The sequence below is a fragment of the Eubalaena glacialis genome, chromosome 13 (assembly GCF_028564815.1).
Source record: "Eubalaena glacialis isolate mEubGla1 chromosome 13, mEubGla1.1.hap2.+ XY, whole genome shotgun sequence".
Taxonomy (NCBI): domain Eukaryota; kingdom Metazoa; phylum Chordata; class Mammalia; order Artiodactyla; family Balaenidae; genus Eubalaena; species Eubalaena glacialis.
In genome coordinates this window covers 64855162-64882327 of record NC_083728.1, presented here as the reverse complement: position 1 = coordinate 64882327, position 27166 = coordinate 64855162, and the positions used below count along the sequence as shown (strand labels likewise).

The 27166-nt window shown below is 47.8% G+C and overlaps 2 protein-coding genes across 10 annotated transcripts in view; both read right to left on the bottom strand.

Moving 5' to 3' along the window:
* The window catches only part of LOC133104065 (MHC class II transactivator-like), a 43743-nt gene extending 28808 nt beyond the window's left edge, over positions 1-14935 (bottom strand). For 4 of the 9 annotated variants that reach the window (XM_061209704.1, XM_061209707.1, XM_061209705.1 and 1 more), the window contains exon 1: positions 14770-14935. In XM_061209704.1, the coding sequence (XP_061065687.1) occupies positions 14770-14821 (52 nt within the window). In that variant the 5' untranslated portion in view covers positions 14822-14935. Of the gene's footprint in view, positions 1-13082; positions 13146-14769 lie in introns of those variants that run through there. The other 5 variants (XM_061209701.1, XM_061209703.1, XM_061209702.1 and 2 more) reach the window with 2 other exon arrangements.
* A 232-nt stretch (positions 14936-15167) lies between these two features.
* Positions 15168-23885, bottom strand: LOC133104209 (MHC class II transactivator-like). Its single transcript, XM_061209856.1, has 3 exons — positions 23603-23885; positions 16652-16800; positions 15168-15269 (listed from the first exon to the last, which is right to left on the bottom strand). The coding sequence occupies exons 1-3, from the start codon at positions 23883-23885 to the stop codon at positions 15168-15170; spliced, it is 534 nt and encodes a 177-aa protein (XP_061065839.1).
* Between the last annotated feature and the right edge of the window lie 3281 nt (positions 23886-27166).

Here is a 27166-nt window from a genome sequence, read left to right as displayed (position 1 = left end):
CCTCATCTTTATTTTTATTTTTATTTTTATTTTTTGGCCACATGCACGGCTTGCAGGATCTTAGTTCCCTGACCAGTGATCGAACCCAGGCCCCCTGCGGTGGAAGCGCAGAGTCTTAACCACTGGACCACCAGGGAATTCCCTCAGTTTCCTCATCTGTAAAATGGGAATAATAATACTCGGTAGCTCATAAGGATTAGGTGAGTTAATTCATGTAGAGCCCTTAGGAAGGTGACCGTCACTTAGTAAGTGCTTAATGAATGGAAGCATAGAACAGCATCCAACACACATTTGATGAGCACAACGTGGGTGATGGTCATTATTATTATTATTATTAATTCACCTCTTATCTCTGTGAGATTGATAAAGGGATCCTTTCTCTTCCATTCCTGTGTTACCACATTGTGAAGCCAAGCTTTCTGTTCTTTTGCATAAGGAGACCCCGCAACCTCCATAGGAACAAGCAAGCCCAGGAGCCAGCAGTGCAACCTGGAAAGTCTGCTCTCAGACACCCCCAACATACACCTCAGCACCTTCCTGCATCTCCAAGACAAAGCCTGCATCTTACACACTTCCTCTTGAATAGACAAAGATTTGCAGCTCACAACAGACTTCTGCCTCCAGCCCCCAATCTGAGCTCACAAAGAGCCCTAGGGAGAAGGCATGTGGAGTATTATGCCTATTTGACCAAGGAGGATACTCAGACACCTCGCTGAAATGGCCTGTCCAAGGTCACCTGGTTGGAGAACTTGAGTTTGAATCCTGGCTGGGAGACCTTAGGCAAGTGACTTAACCTCTCTGAGTATCAGCTTTCCCACCACTAGATTGGGATAATGATACTTACCTTGTGGGACCATCAAAAGGCCAAGAAGGGCTCTGCGTGGTGTGCCAGGCACACAGGAGGCCCACGGTCAAAGGAAGTCCATTATATTGGGAGCCTGAGAATCTAGGCTTGTAGTTTAGAGCTCCCCAAAGTGCCATAGCGCCTCCCATTCATGCCAAAATCAACTTGGCCTGGGACCTCCTGGGGTTCCCACAACCATGTTTCCTGTGTCTCTAGATGCTTAGGAAGTGCTTCAAAGCCTCCTAACTGGACTCTTTCCTCCTCCTGCAATTCCAGAGCAGGCTGGCGACAGAGAGCCCTGACCACCTCACTGCAGAGGAGCGAGTCCCTGTCAGCTGCCCCAGCACAGGACAGATCCTACAGCCGAGGAGCCCTTGAGTGCAAGAACCCTTCCTCTAGCTCACCTACCCCCGGGCTCCAGCATGTGGCAGGCTCTCTCCATCAGTAGGACTGATGGTGCCTAGCTAGAATTCATAGGTGCCCTCTGAGTGCCAGGCACCAAACGGCATGATTTATAGACATTATCCCGTTTAGCTGAACTCACACATTAGCTATTTGTATTTCCATTTCTCAGATGAAGAAACAGGCTCAAAGAGAAGAGTAATGAGCTGGGACCTGAAGCAGCTGCCTGGCACCGAGGCTCAGCTTCTTCCAGGCTCTGGCCCCCTGGCCACCCTGGGGAGGTGCCTGCGCCCGGAGCGAGGAGGCGTGGGTGGCAAGACGAGTCCTCCTTTTGAGGAGCTGTCTGGGGCGCAGCAGAGGAGTGGGCTGTGCCTTTCTGGTGAATGGGCAGTATTTTTAGAAAGTTCTCTTTGGACCCGCCCTTCCCCCTGGGCCACCACCTTCCACATCCAACTTGAGAAAAAGTTCCTAATCCTTTTGCCACCAAAAGTCTCTTTTGGGGTTTGTTTCCATCCCCATTTCACACTACACCGCAGGTTTTGAAAGCACATACACACCAAAATCGTTTTTGAAATAAAGGTTCATTCCTCTCTCCCCTGAAGGAAATCAAGTATTACCAGAATGTTCTAGCTCAGACCTTGATATTCAGTTTCTGCAGCCTTTCTGTGCTCCATCTCTGCTGGGGAGAGTCTTTTGTGTCTGGGGTTGTGCTGGATGCTCTCTATTTATTATCTTGTTTCAATTGTCGCAATAGTTCTGGGACATTGGTATTATTGTACACATTGTACAGATGATGACAATGAGGTTAGGGTCAGTTATCAGCTGCTTTCTTCCCAGAGAGGGGGGTATATCCTTGAAGGTCTGAGGAGGCACTGAGAGGGAGAAGGGGACTCCTCTGCTACCCCAAAGCCTTCAGCACTGCTCTGCACTGTGATGAAAGAGCATGAGAAGAAATACTTCCCTACTTGTTGACTGTGATCTTCTCCTGAGGAAGGAATGGAAAATCTCTGAACCATGTGTCTAGAGACATGGGTTTGAGTTCCAGCTCAGCCTTTGATCTTGAATACCATTCTCTACCCTTCCGAGCCTTAGTTTCACCAACTGGGTGTGGGAGCCCACTCAGATGAGGCATTTGGGGATTCTAGATTCCTCATTGCCTATCGGCTTTCCCCCCTGCCTTTCCCCCACGGCCCCCTAACACCACTCTGCTTCCCAACTTCATGACAAGCTGCTTCCGCAGGCCACATGGTGGCCAGAAGCCAGGAGCCCAGGGTTACTTATCTACCACAACCAGCCCCCAGTCAGCATCTCTGTGGATCAGACAAGTTCCTCTTTTCTTCTTGCACCCTGTAGCCCTCCAGATAAACTCAACAAGACACCTTGCACTTTTTTTTCTCTCCAAACCTGTAAAACAATGATTTACTGAGCATCCCCTGTAAGAAAGTCACTGGGCTCAGTTCTCCGGGGGCCCTAGAGAGGTTTAAAACATAGCCCCTGACAAGAAGCTTGCAGTGTAGACCCAGATGATATTTTAGAAAAGAGACAAAATGTGATGATAATGGTACAGTGGTTAAGAGTGTGAACTCTGGGTTCAAATTACAGTTCCACACTAACTGTTAGACCTCAGGTAAGTTATTCAGCCTCTCTGAGTTGTGGAATCTATTGCCTTTAGGTGGCATAGTGTCGATCTCCGTAGGTTGCTATGACTTGCCTAAAGTGACATATCCAAGAAGTGCTACTAAGATGTAAGTTCCAAAATGAAAGCAGCAAGGTGTCACTTGCCACCGTACAACTGGCAAAAATTAGAAAGCTGGGCAACGCCAAGGGATTGGTGGGAGTGGATGTTTGTGGCCACCTGCAGAACAACCTGGCACCACTTAGAATACCTAAGGATGCAGAGATCCTACAACCCAGTGATTCAATTCTTGGGTATATACATACCAAAGAAATGCTCCCACAGCTCCACAAGGACACCCATCAGAAGTTGCTCACTGCCGTGCTATTTGTGGTGACCAGGAGTTGGAGGCCACCTGCGTGTCTATTGCTAGGGGAAGGACAGTACAAAGTAGCTGCTGCGATCTGTAGAGGATGATGCAATAATTAGAAGCAACAGACCAAATGAACATGGAGGCGGATCTTAATAACATAGTACAGGGACTTCCCTGGCAGTCCAGTGGTTAGGACTCTGCCTTCTGGTGCAGGGGGTGTGGATACAATCCCTGGTCGGGGAGCTGGGATCCCACATGCCTCGTGGCCAAAAAACCAAAACATAAAACAGAAGCAATATTGTAACAAATTTAATAAAGATGTTAAAAATGCCACATCAAAAAAAAAAAATCTTAAAAAAAAAATAACATAGTACAGAGTGAAAAAGTAAGAAGCAGAATAAGCTCTGATAACCCAATTCTAGAGGTGCAGAGTGACACACAGGCACAGAGAAAAAGCAACACGTATTTAAGAAGAACACATGCAAACAAAAGGATACACCCTGAGTGCATTCGAATGGGTGCCCAGAAAGAGGAAAGAGAAAGGGGGAAAGGGAATTAATTAAGAGAGATGCCTCATGTGGACCAAAGATCATAGTGTACTGCGAATTGAGATATGAAGTTAACTGAAGATTGAAAGGCTCCTGAAGTTAAAAAGAAACCAAACCAAACCAAACCAAAAATGATGGAAGCCTCATGGGGCTTCTGTGTTTCTGTGGCTCACCAAAAAAGGCCTGACACCCGTAGACGCTCAAAAAGGAATAAAACTGCACTCTTGCCACCCTGTAGGCTGTTCAGGGATGGGGGGATTTGGGCCCAGGAGCCCCCAGTCCTGGGGGAGGAGATGAGAACGTGCAGGACTTGGAGATGAACAGGGAAAGGTGGGCACCATCTGTAGAGGAGGAAGCCCTAGCACTCCGGCTCCCTTTGCTGGTCCAGTATGGGCAACCCAGGAAAATGAGACAGAGAGGACTTCCGGAAACTGCTGGTGTCACTCAAGACTTTCACTTCCTGGAGAGGCTTGTGGAGGTCACAAGAGACAGAGTGGAAACTAAGGTATGTGGCAATGCTGAGGGGCAATGGGGCTGGAAGGCAGCTGGAGGTTCTAGTCACTTCTCCTCCAGGCGGGGAGATTGGAAGGTGCGTGCGTGTGTGTGTGTGTGTGTGTGTGTGTGTGTGTGTGTGTCTCCTATTACATCTTCCAATGTAATAGGAGCCAGCAGACCCGACAAGGAGAGGTCTTGAAATATTGTAATCGGGCGGCTTTGGTGCCTGACTCTGACCTCAGGCTCCTCCTCTGCACCAAAGGGGGCTTGGCTTGGAGTACGGATTCAAAATGAAGGGTGACTCAGGCCTATAGGCCTGGGTGTTTTGTTTCCCAAGACAATTTGTGTGTGTATATGTGTGTCTTAATTACCATCGCAATGTCTCCATATAGAATATACAATTAATCGTTGCCAAACACCCCACTACTCCCTATTGCATTCTGCTGGGTCCCATTGGGCACAGTTACGGCCCCTTAGGCATTTGGGTTTGCAACCGTTGGCCTGCAGGCCTCCTAAGGTCACGTCTATCTCTGATCTGCTGGAAAGATGATGGCTTTGGATGGATGGGTGATTGGGGCAGGGAAAGGCAGGACTGAATTCTGTCCTGCCCCACGGTGGGATTGGGATGCACATGAGGGTGTCTTCCAACAGAAAGGCTTGGAGGGGACTGGCCCTGAGTGCCCAAACTGGCCAGTTCCACAAAGGAAGGAGCAGGAAGCATGGGAGTTGTGGTATCTGGGGTGCTGGGTATGTTTCCCCAGCTCTGGCACCAGCTCAGACTGAAAAGGGATGAGGAAATAAGCTGTCTGGGAACCACAGGGCACAAAGTTATTCCCCACTGGACCTAGCCTGCTGCCCCACCTCGCCCTCCTCAGCTCCAGCCCCTCAAGGATCTTGGCTCCCCAGCCATCTCTGGCTGAGACTTTCCATCATAGCTCTCCAGCCTCTCTGGGCTGAGACTAGCCTGTGCCAGGATAAAGGGGTCTCAGAGCAGGAAAGCTGGAAATGGAAGCAAGATTGGCTCCACTCCTGGCCACAGAGCTTCTCAGCAGTTGGAGTGAGGGCAGAGGAAGTGGACTGATGCAGCTATGGACCGCTGAGTTTACAACAGACTGGTGAGACAGGATCCACACAGGGAGTCATGAGACCTGAGATCTGCGCCCTGCTCTGCACCCGACAGGCTATGTGACCCTGGGCAAGCCCCTTTCCCTCTCTGGTCCCCAGTGGCCTCATCTGTTAAATGAGAATGTCATGCTAGAACAGCGGCTGTCAAATGAAATTGTACAAGGAGCCCAAATCCCAGAACAGGTGATAATGGAGCTATTCAATTAAAGGGGATGAGGGTGAGGTTGCGGGGGGGTGGGGTAGGCAGAACCCACCCCTCCCCAGAAGGGGCTGCACAGAAGACAATAAAAAAGACAACTCCAGATGACAGTTTAGGCCTTGGCCACCAGATGCTCTCTGATTTGACAATTTCAAAAAAATGTAGTAGATTCTGTGGTGTGCTACAGTCCCTTAAGGACCAGCTGCTAGAGGGCAACTGGCTCACAGGTCACAGCTCAACCTCTCTGGGGGGACTTCCCTGGTTGTCCAGTGGTTAAGACTCCGCGCTTGCACTGCAGAGGGCGTGGGTTCGATCCCCGGTGGGGTCACTAAGATTCTGCATGCCGCGCTGTGTGGCCGAAAAAACAAACAAACAAACAAACAAAAACAACTCAACCTCTCTGGGAATAGCCCAAAGTCACACCCTTTTCCAGTCACTGTACCCACATGCAGTGATTGCTGCCTGCAGGCGTGCAAAGGTCTGGTCTGGGAGTCTCAGTTTGGGATAACCCTGGCCGCCCCAGCTTCAGCCCTCCCCACGGGATCGGCTGAGACCTCTGTCGTGACTGTATCGCAGCCCAACTCCTCCCTCTGCCCAATGCTGCTTCCTCCCTTTCCCCCGGGGCCCTCTCCCCAACCTGGAGACCTCTCCCCAGTAAACGTCCCGTGTGCAAAGCCCCATCTCTGAGTCTGCTTCCCGGGGAACCCCACGTGAGACAAGTTGGTTCTGTTTTTTCCTCAGGTAGGGCCTGGAAATCATACAGAAGCCCACAGAAGACCCCACGGAGGCCACCTCTGAGCCCTTGGGCAAGCCACCTGTCTTCTCTGGACTCCCTGGAGGACATCCATCTCATCACAACTTGGAAAATCTTGGAACTCAAACAGGACAAGCTCGGCTGCTGCGTGTAATGCCTGTAAATGGCACAGTTACTGGGGCTGAGGAGCCTGAGGGTCCTGGGGGGAGGGGGAGGGGGGGAGGGCGGAGACAGCTGTAAGAGCTGCAGCCAGGGGAGGAGGGGGCCCCAGTGCTTGACCAGAACGCAAGCCTCCCCGACCTTCGTGTGGCCTTCCCTCTGCAAGCCCCACCCTTCCCAGCTACGGTCAGTGAGCTGAAAAGGAGTCCAACAAGTTTTTCCTGGAAGAAAACCTGAGCTGGGTGCTGGAGTGGGGAATGAGGAGAATGTGGCTGCAGTTAGCAAAGCCAGGCTCCCAGCTCCAGTGCTAACCCCCAACTTGGCCTAACATGGCACCTAAGCCTGCGGCAGGCCCTTTGCTCGGTGCTGGAGACTCCGAGGTAAATAAATCACGTGCCAGCCCTGCCTGCCAGCATCTGATGACAGTTAGCAAGCTTGGCCGTGAATCAAAATTGCCTGAAGTGGGTGCTAAACACACGGCAGCCGGACCTCACCCCCTGAGGTTCTGACCGTAAGTCTGGGGTGGGGTCCAGAAATCTGTATTTTCACATGAGCATTGCCCTTGGGCACCCCCTCCTCCAACACACTCACATACACACACTTGCCTTGCAGTGACTGAGAGCTAAGGTAGGTTTTATTTCCAAGGCAGCCTGAGTTTCCACTTGCCGAGAAGACATTGCCTCTCAGTTTGCATGGCTCTATGGCTTTTCCTTCCTCCAAGGGAACCTTCCAGGCCCTGCATTTCTACCACCTTTCTACTTCTCCCCAGCTGGAAACCCCAAGACTCTGCGCTTAGGTTAGGTTGGTCCCCAATTCCTATATTTTTCCTTCCAAAAGTCCCTCAGCAGCCATCCCCTTGACCTAGTAGCCCCATCCCCCGAGCCTAGATTGTTACAAGAGCTACTATGTCTTTCCGCTAATCCAGAGTCTTCCAAACTTCAGACATTCGCCTGCCTCCTTTACAGTTTTTTTGGTCATATCTGCATACCACCTGTTGTATAATTTACCTAAGCATTTTCCTTAAATTAACTTGAAAAAAACCCAAACATATTTATTTTAAAAGAAAATTTTCTAGAATTGAAAGCAGGGATGCAAATAGATACTTGTACACAAATGTTTGTAGCAACACTATTCACGAAAGACAAAAGATGGAAACAACCCAAGTGTCCACTGACAGATGAATGGATAAAGAAAATGTAGTCCATTCACACACTGGAATATTATTCAGCCATAAAAAGGAATGAAGACCAGAGCCTCCCATCAAGCCTCTTAGATAGCCTCAACCACCAGAGGGCAGACAGCAGAAGCAAGAAAAACTATAATCCTGCAGCCTGTGGAACAAAAACCACATTCACAGAAAGATAGACAAGATGAAAAGGCAGAGGGCTACATACCAGATGAAGGAACAAGATAAAACCCCAGAAAAACAACTAAATGAAGTGGAGATAGGCAACCTTCCAGAAAAAGAATTCAGAATAATGATAGTGAAGATGATCCAGGACCTCGGAATAAGAATGGAGGCAAAGATCGAGAAGATGCAAGAAATGTTTAACAAAGACCTAGAAGAATTAAAGAACAAACAAACAGAGATGAACAATACAATAACTGAAATGAAAACTACACTAGAAGGAATCAATAGCAGAATAACTGAGGCAGAAGAACGGATAAGTGACCTGGAAGACAGAATGGTGGAATTCACTGCTGTGGAACAAACTAAAGAAAAAAGTATGAAAAGAAATGAAGACAGCCTAAGAGACCTCTGGGACAACATTAAACGCAACAACATTCGCATTATAGGGGTCCCAGAAGGAGAAGAGAGAGAGAAAGGACCAGAGAAAATATTTGAAGAGATTATAATCGAAAACTTCCCTAACATGGGAAAGGAAATAGCCACCCAAGTCCAGGAAGCGCAGCGAGTCCCATACAGGATAAACCCAAGGAGAAACATGCTGAGACACGTAGTAATCAAATTGGCAAAAATTAAAGACAAAGAAAAATTATTGGAAGCAGCAAGGGAAAAACGACAAATAACATACAAGGGAACTCCCATAAGGTTAACAGCTGATTTCTCAGCAGAAACTCTACAAGCCAGAAGAGAGTGGCATGATATACTTAAAGTGATGAAAGGGAAGAACCTACAACCAAGATTACTCTACCCAGCAAGGATCTCATTCAGATTTGATGGAGAAATCAAAAGCTTTACAGACAAGCAAAAGCTAAGAGAATTCAGCACCACCAAACCAGCTCTACAACAAATGCTAAAGGAACTTCTCTAAGTGGGAAACACAAGAGAAGAAAAGGACCTACAAAAACAAACCCAAAACAATTAAGAAAATGGTCATAGGAACATACATATCGATAATTACCTTAAACGTGAATGGATTAAATGCTCCAACCAAAAGACACAGGCTTGCTGAATGGATACAAAGACAAGACCCATATATATGCTGTCTACAAGAGACCCACTTCAGACCTAGGGACACATACAGACTGAAAGTGAGGGGATGGAAAAGATATTCCATGCAAATGGAAATCAAAAGAAAGCTGGAGTAGCTATACTCATATCAGATAAAATAGACTTTAAAATAAAGAATGTTACAAGAGACAAGGAAGGACACTACATAATGATCAAGGGATCAATCCAAGAAGAAGATATAACAATTATAAATATATATGCACGCAACATAGGAGCACCTCAATACATAAGGCAACTGCTAACAGCTATAAAAGAGGAAATCGACAGTAACACAATAATAGTGGGGGACTTTAACACCTCACTTACACCAATGGACAGATCATCCAAAATGAAAATAAATAAGGAAACACAAGCTTTAAATGACACAATAGACCAGATAGATTTAATTGATATTTATAGGACATTCCATCCAAAAACAGCAGATTACACTTTCTTCTCAAGTGCGCACGGAACATTCTCCAGGATAGATCACATCTTGGGTCACAAATCAAGCCTCAGTAAATTTAAGAAAATCGAAATCATATCAAGCATCGTTTCTGACCACAACGCTATGAGATTAGAAATCAATTACAGGGAAAAAAACGTAAAAAACACAAACACATGGAGGCTAAACAATACGTTACTAAATAACCAAGAGATCACTGAAGAAATCAAAGAGGAAATCAAAAAATACCTAGAGACAAATGACAATGAACACACGATGATCCAAAACCTATAGGATGCAGCAAAAGCAGTTCTAAGAGGGAAGTTTATAGCTATACAAGCCTACCTAAAGAAACAAGAAAAATCTCAAGTAAACAATCTAACCTTACACCTAAAGGAACTAGAGAAAGAAGAACAAACAAAACCCAAAGTTAGCAGAAGGAAAGAAATCATAAAGATCAGAGTGGAAATAAATGAAATAGAAACAAAGAAAACAATAGCAAAGATCAATAAAACTAAAAGCTGGTTCTTTGAGAAGATAAACAAAATTGATAAGCCATTAGCCAGACTCATCAAGAAAAAGAGGGAGAGGACTCAAATCAATAAAATTAGAAATGAAAAAGGAGAAGTTACAACAGACACCGCAGAAATACAAAACATCCTAAGAGACTACTACAAGCAACTCTATGCCAATAAAATGGACAACCTGGAAGAAATGGACAAATTCTTAGAAAGGTATAACCTTCCAAGACTGAACCAGGAAGAAACAGAAAATATGAACAGACCAATCACAAGTAATGAAATTGAAACTGTGATTAAAAATCTTCCAACAAACAAAAGTCCAGGACCAGATGGCTTCACAGGTGAATTCTATCAAACATTTAGAGAAGAGCTAACACCCATCCTTCTCAAACTCTTCCAAAAAATTGCAGAGGAAGGAACACTCCCAAACTCATTCTATGAGGCCACCATCACCCTGATACCAAAACCAGACAAAGATACTACAAAAAAAGAAAATTACAGACCAGTATCACTGTTGAATATAGATGCAAAAATCCTCAACAAAATACTGGCAAACAGAATCCAACAACACATTAAAAAAAAAAAAAAAAAAAGGAATGAAGTTCTGACACATGCTACAACATGGTTGAACCTTGAAGATTATGCTAAGTGAAAAAAGCCAGACACAAAAGAACAAATGTTGTATAATTCCACTTATATGAGTCACCTAGAGTGGTCAAACTCATAGAAACAGAAAGTAGAAGGGTGGTTGCCAGGGGCTGGGGGCAAGGGGAGAATGGGGAGTTAGTGCTTAATGGGGACAGAGTTTCAGCTTGGACCATGAAAAAGTTTGGGAGATGGATGGTGGTGATGGTTGCACAACATCGTGAATGTACTTAATGCCATTGAATTGTACACTTAAAAATGATTACCTTGCTAAATTTTATGTTTAAAAAAGATGAAAACTTTCTATCACTACCTTGCATGAAAAAAAAACCCCAAAACAAAAACTGCAGTATCACTTGCCATTGAAAGCAAAACAATGTTATCAAATTAATGTCAGCTGCCCTCCCACTTTGTTAAAAAGAAACATTAGTATTAGAGTGCTAACACGCCTACTCACAAAAAAAGGAGGATTAAAAGAGAATCAGAAAAGCACCAATGTCCTCCCTATGAGAACCAGTGTCAACCAAGGCTTCTCTGAGAATTGTCCTTGGACCACGGATCACGTATGTGCCAAAGTCTTTGGAAACACACGGACGTGTGCCCAATGACGACCTCTCAGATCTTTCTATACGATCCCTCTAGAATCTGTAAGGGTTACACCGGGCACATGTGTATTCTTTGGTGGTTTTTGCAAAGTGCTTCTGTGCAGGTCAGGAAATCATCAAGAAAGCCCTCGTGTCTTATCTTATAGATGCCCCTCGGGAGGGGAAGTCAGTTACTCAGGGTGACTGATGCCAAGTCTGAAAGCTAAGTACATAAGCTTTACCCTCTCCCTCAGGCCACTTCCCTGATTGCCCAAGACTGACCCCAGGCCTTGGAGCAGGGTCCCTGTGTTAATTTTCTGATTCAACTCTCCACAAGGTACTAGATGCCAGGTCCCTGCCATCAGACAGACTTTGCTGTATCAACAAGTCTCCCTCTGACTATCCAGGACCCGCCCTGTATTTGTGGAGGCTCACACCTCCGCCCAGGTACTGGATGGGCTCTCAGGGGACCTGGTTTCAAATCCTGATTCTGCTAATAACTTGGCTCTGTGGACTTTGACAAAACCTCCCAGGAAGTCCCCAGAGGTTTTGTAACATGGAGTAGGTACCGGGGTTGGACCTCAGTGCCTTTCAATGTATGTATGACCTCTGGACCTCTGGACCTCTGAGATAGGAATCACATACACACACACAACCCATAGCCAGTTAACCTGCCATTGGGAGCACCACCCCAGGCCCAGCCAATGGGATCTGGGGGCGGGGGCTGGGAACCTGCACTCTAAACAGCCTTCTGGGTGATTCCCACGTGTGGGAAGCCTGGGACCCCCTGGCTCAGTCGTCTCTGAGGACCCTTCCACTCCATATTCTGGGATCTTGGAGACCAGGTCCTTGCCTAAGGCAGGCTGGGATTTGGAAAGTGATGATTTGCTGGGGTCTCATCTTCTCCCCTTTCAGCTCCACCAGGCCCTAGAGCAAGAAGCACTAATTTCCTTAACCTTCTGATTGGCTGGGAATGGTATTTCTTTTTTTTGGGGGGGGGAGTGGCACATAGATGGAAGACTTCCTGCCAAATTTAGGAACTCCTGGCCGCAACTGGAGGTGGGGCACTTATGTCCCCTCCCATGTGTCACCTAGGGTGGAGAGAGATGCTGTGGGACTCAAGGGAGAACTGCGGGTTTTAAGGGTCCCAGACAGAGCTAGACATGGTGGCTCCAATTCTGATATTCTGGGACCCCGGAGAGCCCCACCCCAATCCCTTTCCGGGGGCCCTTAGTTTCTCTCCTTAGAAGATGTGGCTCAGGACCCCAACTTGCGGTAGAGATGCCAACGGTCAAACACAGTCCAGGAAAGCCCCTGCCCCCCAAGATGGTAAAAGAGAAGTGAAGATTTCTCCAATCCGACGTTTAAATGTCTCCCCATAGCCCTCCCTGCTCTGGGGACCCCACCAAGAGGGCCGGGTACCCAGACTCCAGAGTCAGAGCGGGAACGTGATTCAAGAGGGAAACTGAGGCTCAGAGAAGGGCAGCCCCGGTCCTAGGTCCCCCGGTAGAAGAAAAGCCTGTGTCTCCCTCCGCGCGCCCCTCCGCGCTTCTTCAGATTCTAGGACGCGCAGGGAGACTGTCTACCGAGCGTCTGGCCACACCGCGTCCCCGCTCTGCGTGCTCCTTCTGTGCCCCAATCTCTCTGCAGACGCGGCCGCTCCCACCGGCTCTCCCCTCCGCCTCCCCTGGGCCCCGGTGCTCTGGGCAAAGCAGCCCAGCTCCGGGTTCCCCGCTCTCAGTTCCTGCGTGGAATCCTTCCAGGGATGCTGGAAACGAGGAGTTTCTAGGGTGTACACTCTGCGCATTACCTTCCTCCTCCTCCCAGCCTTGCTGTGTGATCTCAGGCAAGTAGCTACCAGTCTCTGAACCTCTATTCCCAGCCCCACTTCAGGGGCTGCTAAGGGGATTTTGTTTACCTTCCGCTGTTCCCTGGACTCCCGCGAGCTGCCAGTGGCTTCTCCCTCCCGCCAGGTCTGAGGCTGCAGCGAGCAAGAGAGCTTGGGGCGAGCAGTCGCCTGGCCACCCCACCTCCACCCACTGTGGCTGCCCTTTTTCTCTTTCACTTTCTCTCTGCACCAAGGGGCTTGGGCCAACCCAAGCTGGGGAGTAAGCAGGCACCCGAGCCGCCCCCTGCTGCGCCCGCCACGTGCTTTCTCAGAAGCGCCTAGGCCACCCCCCCCCTCCGCCCCCACTCCCTGGAGCGGCTAATCAGCTCCTAAAAATGGCCAGTGCCCAGCTTTGGAGGAGGCAGCCTGCCCGTAGGCATATGATATACAAGCCCTGGTTTGCAGCGAGCTCATCCACACCCCTGTCTGGCCCTCAATTTCCCTCCACCTCAGCCCCACCTTGAAGCTGGCAAACCACCCCTGCAGGGCACAGGGGTTTGCTCACTGAGCTATTCATTCCTGGGAAGCCAGATGCCCTTGGGAGGAAGAGAAAATTCCTCAAGGAACTTCCCTGGCTGGAAATTCAGCCCTGGCAACCCTGAGTTGCCATCACCACATACCTCCTGGCCGCTTTCCTCCCACCCTTCCTCTTCCAGAGGTCCTGGACCCCTGCTCCATCCACCCTGAGACCTTGGGGAGGTCACCTCCCTTCCCAGGCTTGGATTTCCTCATCTGGTATTGAGGAAGGGGTGGGTCAAGGTGACTTCTGACCTCTCTTTCCCCCTGGAAAACTCCCCCAACAAGCTCTGGCTGCAACCAACAGAGCTGGCAAACTTGTCATCAATCTGCAGGTTCAGAGGAAGCCTCACATTTGAGCAGCGTCTGAGAAGAGGAGTCCTACAGTCTCAACCACACTAATAACGGGCTCCTATGTGTGTCTTCAGATCCTACAATGCACCAGGCACTGTGCTAGACCCTTTGATTCCTCACCTTTGTCTTGTAATAAGAGTTTCCCCCTAATCCCATTTAACAGCCCAGGAAAACAGACTCAGAGTAGGTTGGGGACTTGTTCAGTGTCACTTCACACCCAGGCAACAGTGCAGCTGCGATTCAAACCTGCCGTGCTGCCTTCAGAGCTGGTACCAGATGTCTGTGCTATGCTGTCTCTCATCATCTGTCCCCTGTCCCCCACTTTTTCCCCAAAACACCGTTTGGAAACTGGGGATAGGGCAGCATCGGTCCAGGTGACTGTATTGCCCACCAGCTGGGGCTCAACATCTAGACCAAGGGGCTGACTCTGGCTTTGGTTTCCCTGCTTCCCGGGGATGGGGTGGATCTGGCAGGGGTTCCACCCTTCAAGGGCGTGCCCCTCAGTGTTTACCTGGCAGAGAGAGGACCTTGTGGTTGGCCTAGCCATGTCATGAATGCTGAGAGCTAACGACACGCCCACTGAAAGTCAGCCCTTTAGTACCCTTCAGGCTGATAAAGCCCTCTTACATTCCAGGCATCTGGGCAGACCGAATGTCCCTCAGTGGAAGGAAATGGCAAACCACCTCACTTCTTCCAAAAGCCCCAGCAGGACAAAGACCCCTCTCGCCACCCTCACACCCCAGTTCAGAGCAATGTCTCTGATAATTTGGGACGGTGGGACGAGCTGAGACCTCACCCTAAATCAAGAAGCGTTCTCAGCCCCAACGTCCCCCACCCGCCTTTTTACCTTGGGGCTCTGGCAGGCAGGACCCGGCGGGGCGTGTAGCCAGGCAACGCATGGTGTGAGAAACAGAGTGAGGCAGCAGCTCCCGGACTCTGGCAGCCCCTCCTGTTGCCCTCAGCCCGCCCAACGATGCCTTCAGATGCCCAGCTCAGAAGCAGGCAACCTCATCTCTGACCAGTCTCCCTACAGAAGTCTGGAGCCCGCCAAGACTAAGTAAACATGCAAAGGAAGCAAGTAAGGGACCAGCAGAAAATTCTCACCCTACCAGGTGGTCTGAGCTGTCAGATTTCTCGCATCTAGACATGCTCTAATTTGCCCATGCTCCCTTAAACACAGACTTGCGTCTGATGTTAATTTCAGTTCCTTGTTGCGGACCAAATCGGGTGACCGACCTCAGAAGGTTATGAGTTGTCTATTGGAGGGTCTTCAACACGCTGACATTCTGAAATAACGGCGACCACAGTGGAGCCACGCTGGTGCCAGCTGCCAATATCTGCCATCCTCTGCAGGATGGGGCCGCGGTCAGAGCCCCACAAATGCCTCAAGACAAGCTGAACTAGCTTCCAGCAAACTGCTGAGATTCCACTCCCATCCACCATCCCACCCCCACACCAAATTGCCCTGAATTTCCCTGGAGAACACGAGTGGTCCATTCATCATTTTTATTCTAAGAACATTGGACTAAAACATAAATTACACATTAAAAAGTCTTACCCCCAAATATGGTATCCTTATAGCCGCATGGTTTGGGGGTACTGCGTAGATGTGGCGGAGAGACTGTCAGTCTCACGCAGGGAGAAATTTAGCGCCTTTTTAACTCTCTGCCCCGGCTCCTGGAAACCTTGAGAAGAAAGTCTCAGTCTGGGGCTAAGGAGCTTTTAACACCTCTTCTAATGCGTGATCAACCCATTTCACAGAGAGCAGCCCCCAGCCTCAAGCCTTCCGTAGACATCAGTGTCTGGCTAGAATGGAATAACATTATTCTGCTCTCCTGTTTCATAGTTACCTTCTATGTGTGGCATTCTTTTTCATTTATGGTGGACATAAACTTTCCTTGGGAAATAAAGGTGAATACAAAATGTGAGTAGTTTGGAAAAAAAAAAAACTGTCGAGCTAAGGATAGTGTAGGTGGTGAAAAGAAATCATGAGGGTGGTACCGAAATGAATGACGATTGGGAAACAATGACTTCAGCGCCTCAAGCATTTTTACAGAAAGAACACTGGATTGGGAGTCTGAAGTGCTATGGTCTAGCCCCCGTGGTTATTAACGGATGGGTGACCTTGGACCCCTCACTTCCTTTGTGTGGGCCTCAGTTTCTCCATGTGTGAAATGGGGATAATGATGCTTATATTTGTATGGTGATTATTTTTGAAGCAGTTGCTGCTGTCAGAAGTCCCAGGGGGGTAAGTAGGCAGACAAATAAGAAAGCTGAGAGTCAATTTGAAACAGTCTTGCTTAGTTAGGCTAACAAAATAGACATGATGAATATGAGAAGTCCCAAGAAGTCTCATCTTCCTCTGACCTGATGTGCCCGGGGAGAGGCACACCTGGCCATTCAGCGAGGCCAATTTCCTGTCCTCAGAGGGAGCCAGCTCTGATGGCCATGGCCAAGGCAGCTCTGAATCAGCTTCGTGGCAGGGCCGAGCTTGGAATGAGAGTCCCCTGGGCCTGGGGTGCACCTGCTTGGATGCTCTCATCTCTCACCTGGACCACAGCAGCAGTCTGCTACCTGGTCTCTCCATGTCCTCCTTCACCTGCCCCCGCCCCAGACCCACACTCCACAAGACCTAAATCTGGTCATGCCGGCGTCAACACAGGTTTCTGAGCAGGGTGACCACGTGCTAGCCGGTGTTTTAACTGATGGTAGAGGCCGTAAATCGGCACCAAGAGGGCCTCGTATATGGAGACCAGGGAGGAGCGCCATGGTGCCCTGCCAGGAGCCGATGGGGGTCTGAATTCCAGCAGAGGCAGTGGAGGTGAGGAGAGGGGTTGCTGAGTTGGAGTGACAGGCCCCCAGGACTGAGTGGGCAGGACTAAGAGGGGGCAGAGGGGTTCAGCCAACCCCAGGGTTTCTTCCTATTAAAGCATCCTGCGTGCTTGCTGATGCTCCTCTTCAAAACCCCCCTAGAGGTGGTGACCATTCTCCAGAGCCCAGGATAAAGCCAGTTCCCTTCTGACTGAGGGCCCCTCTCAGTGCTGTGGAGGCAAGCCTTGCCCTAGGCACCCACATTTCTTTGTCTCAAGTCAGGATCCAGCATGACAAAGCTACAGTCAGAAGCATTGTTAAAGTTACCAGTCTGGGGTCCCCTGCCAAGTACCAGGGAGAGGAGATGGGGGAACTTGGTCTTACAAGTAGGATTCCTGAAAGCTTGCCACCCCTTGCTGCAGCTGGGCCCTACCTATGTACTTCTGCTCAAGCAGGGTCCCCCACCCTCCCCCCAACCCCAGGACCACCCTCCTGCCTCCTCCCATCGGGCTGTATTTTAGCCATCCTTCAAGGCCCAAGTTCCCACCTTCATCACCTTTCCAGCTAACAACAACCTCCTGCCCTACTCATTTTTAGCAAACTTGCTGCCACGGATTTGGCAATACATCGTGAACTTCCTATTTCATGAGTATCCCCCATGCTGCCTCTGATTAGGTCACAAGGTCCTTAATGTCTGTCTTACTGTGTTTGATTTTCTTATTTAAAAGACACAGGACTCCAAGATTGGTTGAGCGAATGGATGGCATTTGGATTTGAATGATCAAGGCAGATAAGTTCCAAATGGATGGAGAGTCCTCCCTTACTAGGTTTTAAGTGTCTTTTCTTATGTTTGTTTGTGACCCCCTCCCCTCATTTCTGGCAGGTGCTAAGTAAATGCTTAAGGAGGAGAGAAGAAAGGAGGTGAGAAAGAAAGGAAAAGAGATCGGTGGAGAGGTGGGTGAATAGAAAGAAAAAAACTGGTATGTAGGCAAATTAGGCAGGTAGGAAAGTGTATGAGAATGTAGGCCTGTCCGTGGGCAAAGGTACAAGTGGATTAGTAGGTAGGAAAGCAGGTAAATAAGCTGATACATAAATATACAGGCAGTCAGATAAATGAAAGATTGATAAATTGATAAGTAGATAGAAGTAGATAGTAGATGTAAGTTGTTGAATTGATAAGTAGATATTAGTAGGTGGTTAAGTAGACCAGGTAGTTTGAGGGTAGGCAGGTAGGTGGATGGGCAGGTAGGTGGAGAGACCAATAAATGGTAAGTAAGAACACAGGTGAGCTGTTCAAGGTAACAACAAAGAACAGAAACAGTCCCTGGTTGAGTCAGGTGCCAGACTTGGAGCCAAGCTGAGTATAGAACAGGCCACTGGTCAGCCTGGGAAAACCCATGGGGACGTGCCAACTTCCGGTGCAGGTGCTTCTACTTCTGTGGCTCCTGGGGGTGAAAGTGAAGTAGGTCTGACTAGCTGGGAAGCTACTCAAGGTGAAAAAACAAGTGGTCCTTGCCAACACATCTCCTTCCAGGAGTCCACGGAGGCTCCCTGATCAGGGATCAGAGCAGGAACAGGTTTTGGGAAAGGAAGGTGTCAGAGGAAGGGAGGGCGCGGCCTCCCTCCCCTCTGAGCCCTGGCTCTGGTGACTCTCATCCTAAGAACCAAATGGGGAAGGAAGCGGGAGGAAGAGCTTAGCAGCCTGGGGTGTGTCCCTCCCTTTCCAATAAATCAGGCAACATCCTAGAAGGAGCCTTTGTTCTGTGGTTCCTAGAACAGAGTCTTCATGGGCAAAAGTACCACATCGTGAAGACAGAGAGCGACAAACCAGCAAAGGAAAGCCGAAGAAAACAATAATATATAAAACCATAGCAGGGGCGTCCTACAGCCTCCGAGAAAGCTCACCCCAAAAACACTGCTGTGCCTCCATTCACAAACCAGAGGTCGGCTGGGTCTGACCTTTCCCCCAGTCATCCTTCTGTGCCCCTTGGGTCTGTGGTTACCCCAAATGCCACCCTCGAGGCTGACGAGTCAGAACGAGCTTTCCACTTGCCAGAAATGCATGTGCCTTATTTTGGATGATGTCACTGAATTCTCAGAATAGCCACTCTGGATGCTAGTATCACCTCCATTTTATGGATGTGGAAACTGAGGCCCAGAGGGGTCCCAGGAAGGGCTCACTGTCATAGCCCTTGGAATCAGGGAGTCACAGCTGGCATGGAGGCCACAGCCCATGTGCTTAACTAATGTGCCAACTTGAGGGTGGGGGGCACCTTGGCCCATTTCTCAGATGCACACAGCACCAAGCACTCAGCACTGGAGTAGCTGTCTAGATATGACATGAGGCCCCCAATGAGACTGCAGACTCAAACCCCTGGTTTATCTTCCCCCTGTCCAATATTCCTGGAGTTATCTGTCTAATGCCAAGAACCGCCTTGGATAGTTTACCAGCTTCCATCTCATTTAACCCTCGCTATAACCCTGGGAGGTTTATATCATCACTCCCATTTTAGAGATGAAGAAACCGAGGGTCAGAGTGGTTCAGGCATGTGGCCAAGGTTACACAGTTTGTAGGCAGCAGCAGAGCATGGCCTCAGAACCAGAGCTGTCCAGCTTCCAGCCTGGTTCTTTTTCCATCACTGCCATCCAATATCTCTCTTCTCTGGCCTCTGATTGTCCTCCAGGTGTTGTCAGCCACTGTCAGCCAAAGACTGCCTGAGTGTTTGCTTTGATTCCCCAGTCAGGCTGCTGAGTTCTGTCAGGACTCTTGGGACTCCCCCGAGCTTGCCTGGGGGCTGGATGTACATGTGCTGCTCTGTGCAGTAGAGTCAATCCCCAAGGTCACGTCCCCAGAAGTGGGCTTCCTACACAATTGCAACTGAAGCATTATAATATCTAAAGGTGACTTCTGAATCATCAGGCTGGTTTCAGTTTGAAGGTGGTCAGCCTGTTTTGGGTAGACTTACAGTATCCCTTTAGGTTATGCAGAAGAGGCAGCCAAGCAGAAAGTGCAGCGAGAGATCCAGACCCATGAGATCCAATATCTCATAGCCCCCCACTCCCAGGCCATGAGCGAGGCAAATCACTTTACCTCCCTGTGCCTCAGTGTACTTACCTGTAAAGTGAGAGTAATGGGACTACACGAGCCACCCATGCACCCACCCACCCACCCACCTATCACCCATCCACCTACCCACCTACCCATCTACCATTTCCCTGTCCCCCTACCCAACGATTCCCCATCCACTCATTGCCCAGCCACCTACCCACCCACACCCCCATCACCCATCCACCTAAGCATCTAGCCACCTATCCATCACCCATCCACCTATTCACCACCCATCAACCATTCACGTATCCACCCACCCCCCTATCCACTCACCACCCACCCATCCATCCATCCATCCATCCATCTACCATCCCTCAGTCTAATATTTAACAAACACATATCGCACACCTATCCTTTGCCAGGCACTGTGTTAAGCGTGTGGGATGCATCCGTGATGAAAGCATGGATCCCTGTCCACAGGGAGCTTATTTTACGGTGAGGGAGTCAGACAATAAACAACAAACATAGGGAATTCCCTGGCAGTCTAGTGGTTAGGACTCCGCAGTCTCACTGCTTAGGGCCCCGGGTTCAATCCCTGGTCGGGGAACTAAGATCCCACAAGCCTCGTGGTGGAGCCAAAAACAAACAAACAAACAAACAACAAATGTAATACAAAAGTAAAGTATATAGAAGGTGAATGTATCAATGGGGGAAGGGGGCACTGCTCAGAGGGTGAAGGGGGAGTTGCAATTCTAAATGGAATGATCAGGGTAGGCATCCCTGAGAAGGTTACATTTGAGCAAAGATCTGAAGGATTCAAGGATGTTGGCCAAGAGGATATCTGGAGAAAAGAGTGTTCCAGATGGAAGGAATGGCATGTGCAGAGGTCCTGTGGCAGAGAGCGTGCCTGGCCTGTCCCAGGGACAGTGAGGGTGCCAGCACGTCTGGAGAAGATGAGAAGGCAGGAGTACAGGATGGGAGCAGAGCAGTGATGAAAGCCAGATCGTGAAGGGCCTTGTGGGAATCGTCCAGATTTAGCTTTCCTCTGAGTGACACGGGAAGTCGGTGCAGGGTTTAGAGCAGCGGAGGGTGAAGATCATGATAGGGTTGTAGAGAGAGTGACAGAAACTTCACACACTGATTTCCTTTTCTGAACCCCTGTTGAAACTAAAGTCGGTGCCCTTTATTTACAAACCCCACAATTCTCTTCCCCAGTTCCCCTTCTCCCCCTCTGAAGGCTGCTTCTTCTCCCTGCCCCAAAGCAGCACACCTGCCCGTACTCCTTACAGTTGAGTCTTTCATGCCTGGGGGGAGCTGGCCTGGAAGAGGGGGAGGTAAGCAACGGGGAAAGGAAGTGATTTATCCTTCCTTGTCTCCCAGCCTCTGAAGCCCACACCGCCCTGAGCCCAGTTCCCTTTCTAGAGTCACGTGGGATCAGAAATAAAAATATTACGTCCCCAGGGAGGAAATGCAGTTTAATAACAGGAACCAGCCCTCGCAGAGAGAGGAGGGCAGGGCAGAGGTGTTGGGTAGCCTGCGGTGTGAAGGAGCCTGCAGTTAGCAGGGGGCGAGTCAAGGAGAGAGGAACGCTTTGACAGCCCCGGAAGTTGGCATCTGCACCCCCGTCAAGACCGCATAGGTTGTTTGCGTCGTCTTCCATTTCTTTTCATCAGTGTCTTATAGTTTTCGGAGTATAGGTTTTTGCCTCCTTAGGTAGGTTTATTCCTAGGTATTTTATTCTTTTTGATACGATGGTAAATGGGATTGTTTCTTTAATTTCTCTTTCTGATCTTTCGTTGTTAGTGTATAGAAATGCAATAGATTTCTGTGTACTAATTTTGTAACCTGCAACTTTACCGAATTCATTGATGAGCTCTGGCGGTTTTCTGGTAGCATCTTTAGGACTGACATGTACACACTGCTATATTTAAAACAGATAACCAACAAGGACCTACTGTATAGCACAGAGATCTCTGCTCAATATTATGTAACAACCTAAATGGGAAAAGAATTTGAAAAAGAATAGATACATGTATATGTATAACTGAACCACTTTGCTGTGCACCTGAAACTAACACAACATTGTTAATCAACTCTACTCCAATATAAAATAAAAAGTTAAAAAAAAAAAAAAAAAAGACCACAGAGGCCGCTTGCACTCCCATTAAGAAGTCAGGGAGGTCGTTCAGCTGGTAAAGATGCCCCAGCCCCCCAGGGGTCTGTTAGGAGGGGGAGAGTAAAAGATGTGTCCGAGGAACAGATAGAGACCATCTGAGTGAGTTCAGCCAGGAGGACAGCCAACCCCATGTAAACTTGTATCTTGGCAGAAGAGTTGGAGAAATACCTACACTGCCCTGGTGCCCATGGCAAAATCATCAAGGGGCTTTTTTACCCCTCAAGGTCAGATTGAGGCTAAAAGCTTGTCTGCCTTCAAATCCAGCCTCCACCACTTCCCACCTGGGGACTGGGGTTGGTCACTTCTGGGCAGCCTCTGTTTCTTCTTTCTGCATAAAATACGGTTGGAGATCATCAAAGCGTTTAGGGTGGATATGAGAACTACCTGCTGGCTTAGGCTGTGCCTGGTGCACAGTAAATACTCAATAAATGTGAATCATTGTGATTATCTTGTTTCAAGTTACTCCAGAAACATGAAAGGACCAAGAAGGACTAGAGTTTATGACACCAGCTCATAAAACTGGGAAAGCACAGATTTACATAGAGGAGACTGAAAGACATGTGTCTTTAGGAAAACTGTTGTTTGCACTGAAGTGAGAACCTCTTTGGAACTGGGAAGGAAGACCTAAAATGTTTGGGGAGCCAAGGGTGCGAGTGGAAACGGTATGGTATAGGCTTGTTTTCCTAATTTAAGATGCATCAATTGCCATCAGTACTTTTTAAAAATAAGACACTCTCTCCCTCCAGTATGGTTCCTCTTCTGTCTCTCTCTCTCTTTCCCCCACCATCTCCCTCTTTCTCTTCCTCCTTCCATCTCTCTCTTCTTTCCTCCCATCCTCCCTCCCTTCTTCCCTCCTTCTCTCCATCTCCATTTCTGTCTCTTTCTCTCCTGTCTCTCCCTCCCTTTCTCTCTCTCCCTGTCTGTCTTTCAGTTTCTGTCTCTCTCCATGACCCAGATGCACACACACACATGTGCACACATACACACACACACACACAAGTACATACACATGCAAGCGTATGCCCACACATACGTGCACCTGCACATACACGCACGTGCACTCTTGCACGCACGCACACATGCACGCACACACACAAAGTACATACACATGCAAGCATGTGCCCACACATACGTGCACCTGCACATACACGCACGTGCATTCTTGCACGCACGCACACACGCGCGCACACACACATGGCAATCTCTGCTCCCCAGCTCTTTGGCCCTTCCTCTCTGTGGCAACCTATTTTTCCACACACTGATTGTGCCTGCATCCGTCTTCCCCACTTGCAGGCAATAGCCGATTTGTCCATCTGTGCCCCTCACCAGTGCCTTGCATCGTGCCTAAGGTATCAAGGCGGCTCGGAGAGTGACCCAAGTGGGCATCTGGCTGCGTGGACAGTTTACTCTTAAGTCGAGTGGGAAGCACACTGTTTCTCCAGTGCCCTCAGCATCACAGCCTGAGCTCTCCAAGCACTTGCCGCTCCTGCCAGCTCAACCAGAGACCTTGATTCCTGTCCAAGGCTGCCTTTCCAACTTGGGACCCGGATGATCACATTGACTTCCTTTTCAGAGAGTAGAGGGAAAATCTCTGGGCTGCCTACAGCCAGGCGTTGCTCCATGAGAAAAGGGGATGGCACTTACCCCCAGGGTCCTTGTAGCCGGAGTCCCTCTCGGCTGCCGGGGCCTGCAGCCCACTCCAGATCCACCCCAAGGGGGCCAGGTCTGGGTCTCCTTTCTCCATCAGGGTCAAGGAGATCTTCCTGGCCAGAGCCTCACCGTCAGGCTCATGGAGCAGGGCGTAGTGGTACTCCCTGGAGAGAAGATCCTCTGCCAGCAGGTTGTCCAAAAGTGCCTGCACTTGTCTCGGCCGATGGCTGGAGAGCAGCATCCGGACCTGACTCAAGATGGTCTGGAAGTGATTCATGGTAGCTCTCGGATGCAGGGCAGCTGCCCGGGACAGCGCCTGGGATCTCTGCTCACCCGGCCTGCAGCATCCAAAACGTGAAGTGAGAAACAGGATGAGGGAACCTCTGCAGTTTATTGCAGTTTATTCCTGCTTAGGAGGATTTCCTCATTTGCATGTTAGGCTGGGGTTGCCTGATGAATTAATGGAAGTGGGTTCTGGGGCTGATTTAGACCCCATAGATGTTCGCTGGTACCACTCATGCGCATGTACCAGAGAAGCTCACAGCTTTGTGGACTCCTTTAGATCCAATCCAGTGTTTATTATACTAAGAGGAAGGGGGCTTGCCTCTTTGAGGACCTATAAGGTGATAGGCCTTTTTAGGTGTTGTATCATAACAAGAAGGCATTGGGGCGTAGAGGTTAAGCAGTTGGGTTTGGAGCCAATCTGTCTGTGTTCAAATCCCAGATTACTTGATATTGGGCATGTTACTTAGCCTCTTCTTGCCCCCATTTCTCCATCTGAAAAGCTGTAGTGATAATAATAGTACTTACCTCTTAGAGTTGTAAGGAGGATTAAATAAGATAATGCATGTAGAGTACCTAGCACATTATCTACAACTTGTTAATAGTTCAGTACATCTGAGTTCAATAAATATGAGCCATTATTGTTATTGATTAATCATGCAAACAGCTGTGTCACCTTGGGCTCAACCTCACTAAACTTCAGACTCTTCCTCTGAAAAATCTCTCAATAAAAGTAATTCAATCTCATCAAGTTGTCTTGAGGATTAAAAGAGATAATGCCTTTAAAGGGCTTAGTACTGGCCATAGTAAGCACTTCATGAACATTGACTATATACTAATATTATCCCCAATTTACTAACACACAAAACATAGGAGCCAGTCTGTTGTAGGATTCTACCCTGAAAAACCCAACCCCACCTTTTCTTTAAAATCATAGTTGATTGCTCTTCCAGAAACACACTGTGACCTGGTTTCCTTTCCTGGCCTCAGCTTTACCATCTCTCAAAATGGGACCATTTGCATTGTTCATTTCCATGAGACAAGCAGGGATTTCCACTTCCAGTATGGGTGAGAGCTCCTATCTGACTAACTCTACCATAAATGACAACTAAAAACTCTGGTGGGGCAGGGGAGAGGTTATAAAAAATGACTACCTGAAGGCCCTGGGGAGTGACCAGAGCAGGCAGACCCTGGAAGGGAGTCCATATGTGGAAGATAAGAATATCACTGGTGAATTCCCAGCTCATTAGCTTAGCTCAAAGAGGTCTCCATTAGTGCTGTGCAGGGCAACTAAAATTCTGTAAAAAATGAAAAGTTTTACTGCCCTGAATAACCAGAGGACAGAATTTGGGATAACAATCATTGCTGGAAAGTGGGAGTAGAAATTCCAGGAAGGAGAAAGACAGAGAGAAGTTGCTCCAAATCCTGTGTATAAACTGCCCAAGTATCTGGCTGACCTCTGAACCTTGAATCCATGGCTCATTCATGTTCTTGCTCATTCATGCATTCATGGGCAGACTCCAAACAACTCAACTAAGGCTAAAGGAGCTGGGCTGAGACTTGAGTTGCAACCTACTATGGGGGTGGGGTGGGTTGGGGGTAGGAGACTATGCACTTGATTCCAGCCAAGATATGAGCCGGCCAAAACAACAACAGCAACAAAATTAACCCTGTTCGGATTATAACATAATCCAGAGTGTTTACAATATATCATTCATGATGGGCAGTGCACATCCAAAATTACCTGACTATATAGAGATAGGAAATAGGGACCCACTCTCAAGAGAAAGGAACAATCAATGGAAATTGACCTCAAGATGACCCAGATGTTGAAATTAGCAGGCAAGGATTTTTTTTAAAGCAGTGACTCTAACCATGAATGAAAAAGACATAAAGGATGTCAAGGAAAATATGCTCATGAAAATAAAAAGATAGGAACTTTCAGCAGAAAAACAGAAAATATTAAAAATTACCAAATGGAAATTATAAAAGTGAAAATAACAATATATGAAAATTTAAAAGTAATTGAATGGGATTAACAGCAAAATGGGGATGACAAAAGAAACTTTAAGATGCAGCAATAGAAGTTACTTGATCTGAAGAACAGAGAGAAAAAGATTGAAAAAAAATGAGCTTCAAGGATATGTGGGACAATGTCAAAAGGTCCAACTTATACATATTTAGAGTCACAGAAGGAGAAGAGAGAGAATGGGGAGAAAAAAGATGAGAAAAAAGATTTGAAGAGAATAGGGAGAAAAAAGATGAGAAAAAAGATTTGAAGAAATAAACTTCTCAAATTTTGTGAAAAGAAAACAGCATGAAAACCATGAAACTCAGCAGGACAAATACAAGGGAATCCACACCTAGGCACATCATAATCAAACTGCTGAAAACCATAGGTAAGGAGAAATTCATGAAAGCAGCCAGATCAAAAGAACACATTACATTCAGTAGGGCACGTGGATAATCACCGACTTCTCACTAGAAATCATGGAGGCCAGAAGACAGTGGAACAGTATCTTGGAAAAACTGAGAAGAAAAAAAATGTCAACAGAGATTTCGAAATACAGTGAAAATATCCCTCCAGAATGCAGGAAAAATAGATATTTTCAGATTTAAAAAACTAAAAGAATGTGTTGCAACAGACCTGCACTATAAAAAATGCTAAAACAAGTTCTTTAGGTGGAAGGAAAATAATATCAGTTAGAAACTCAGCTCTACAGGACGGATTGAGGAGCATCAGAAATAGTCATCTCTGGGTAAGTATAAAAGATTGCTTTTTTTCCTCTTAATTTATTTAAAAACATAACTGCTTAAAGCAAAAGGTAGGGTACTATCTTGTGATTTTAAATATATGTAGATATAATACATATGAAGTCTATACCATAAAGGATGGTATAGCATACAGGGTGATTATTGGACCCATATGGTAGCAAGGTTTCTATATATCAAGTGGTACAGTATTACCTCTATGTAGGTTGGGAGAATGGAAGATGTATATTAAAAGCCCTTGGACAACCACTAAAACATCATGCAAAAAGGTATAGCTAAGCAGCAATTTGAAATTAATACAGAAGTTTAAATGAGATGGATTCAACTCTTGGCTTGAATAAGCAGTCCAACAAGATCATGACATTATAAATTTTATATATAAAGGCAGAAGGTAGAGAAGTAGAAGATAGAAATTCTAAAGCTTTTCTCACCTAATAAAGTACTTGTACTTTTAAGCAAACAGAGATGTAGATGTAAATATTATCCTCCTGGCAACAAACTATC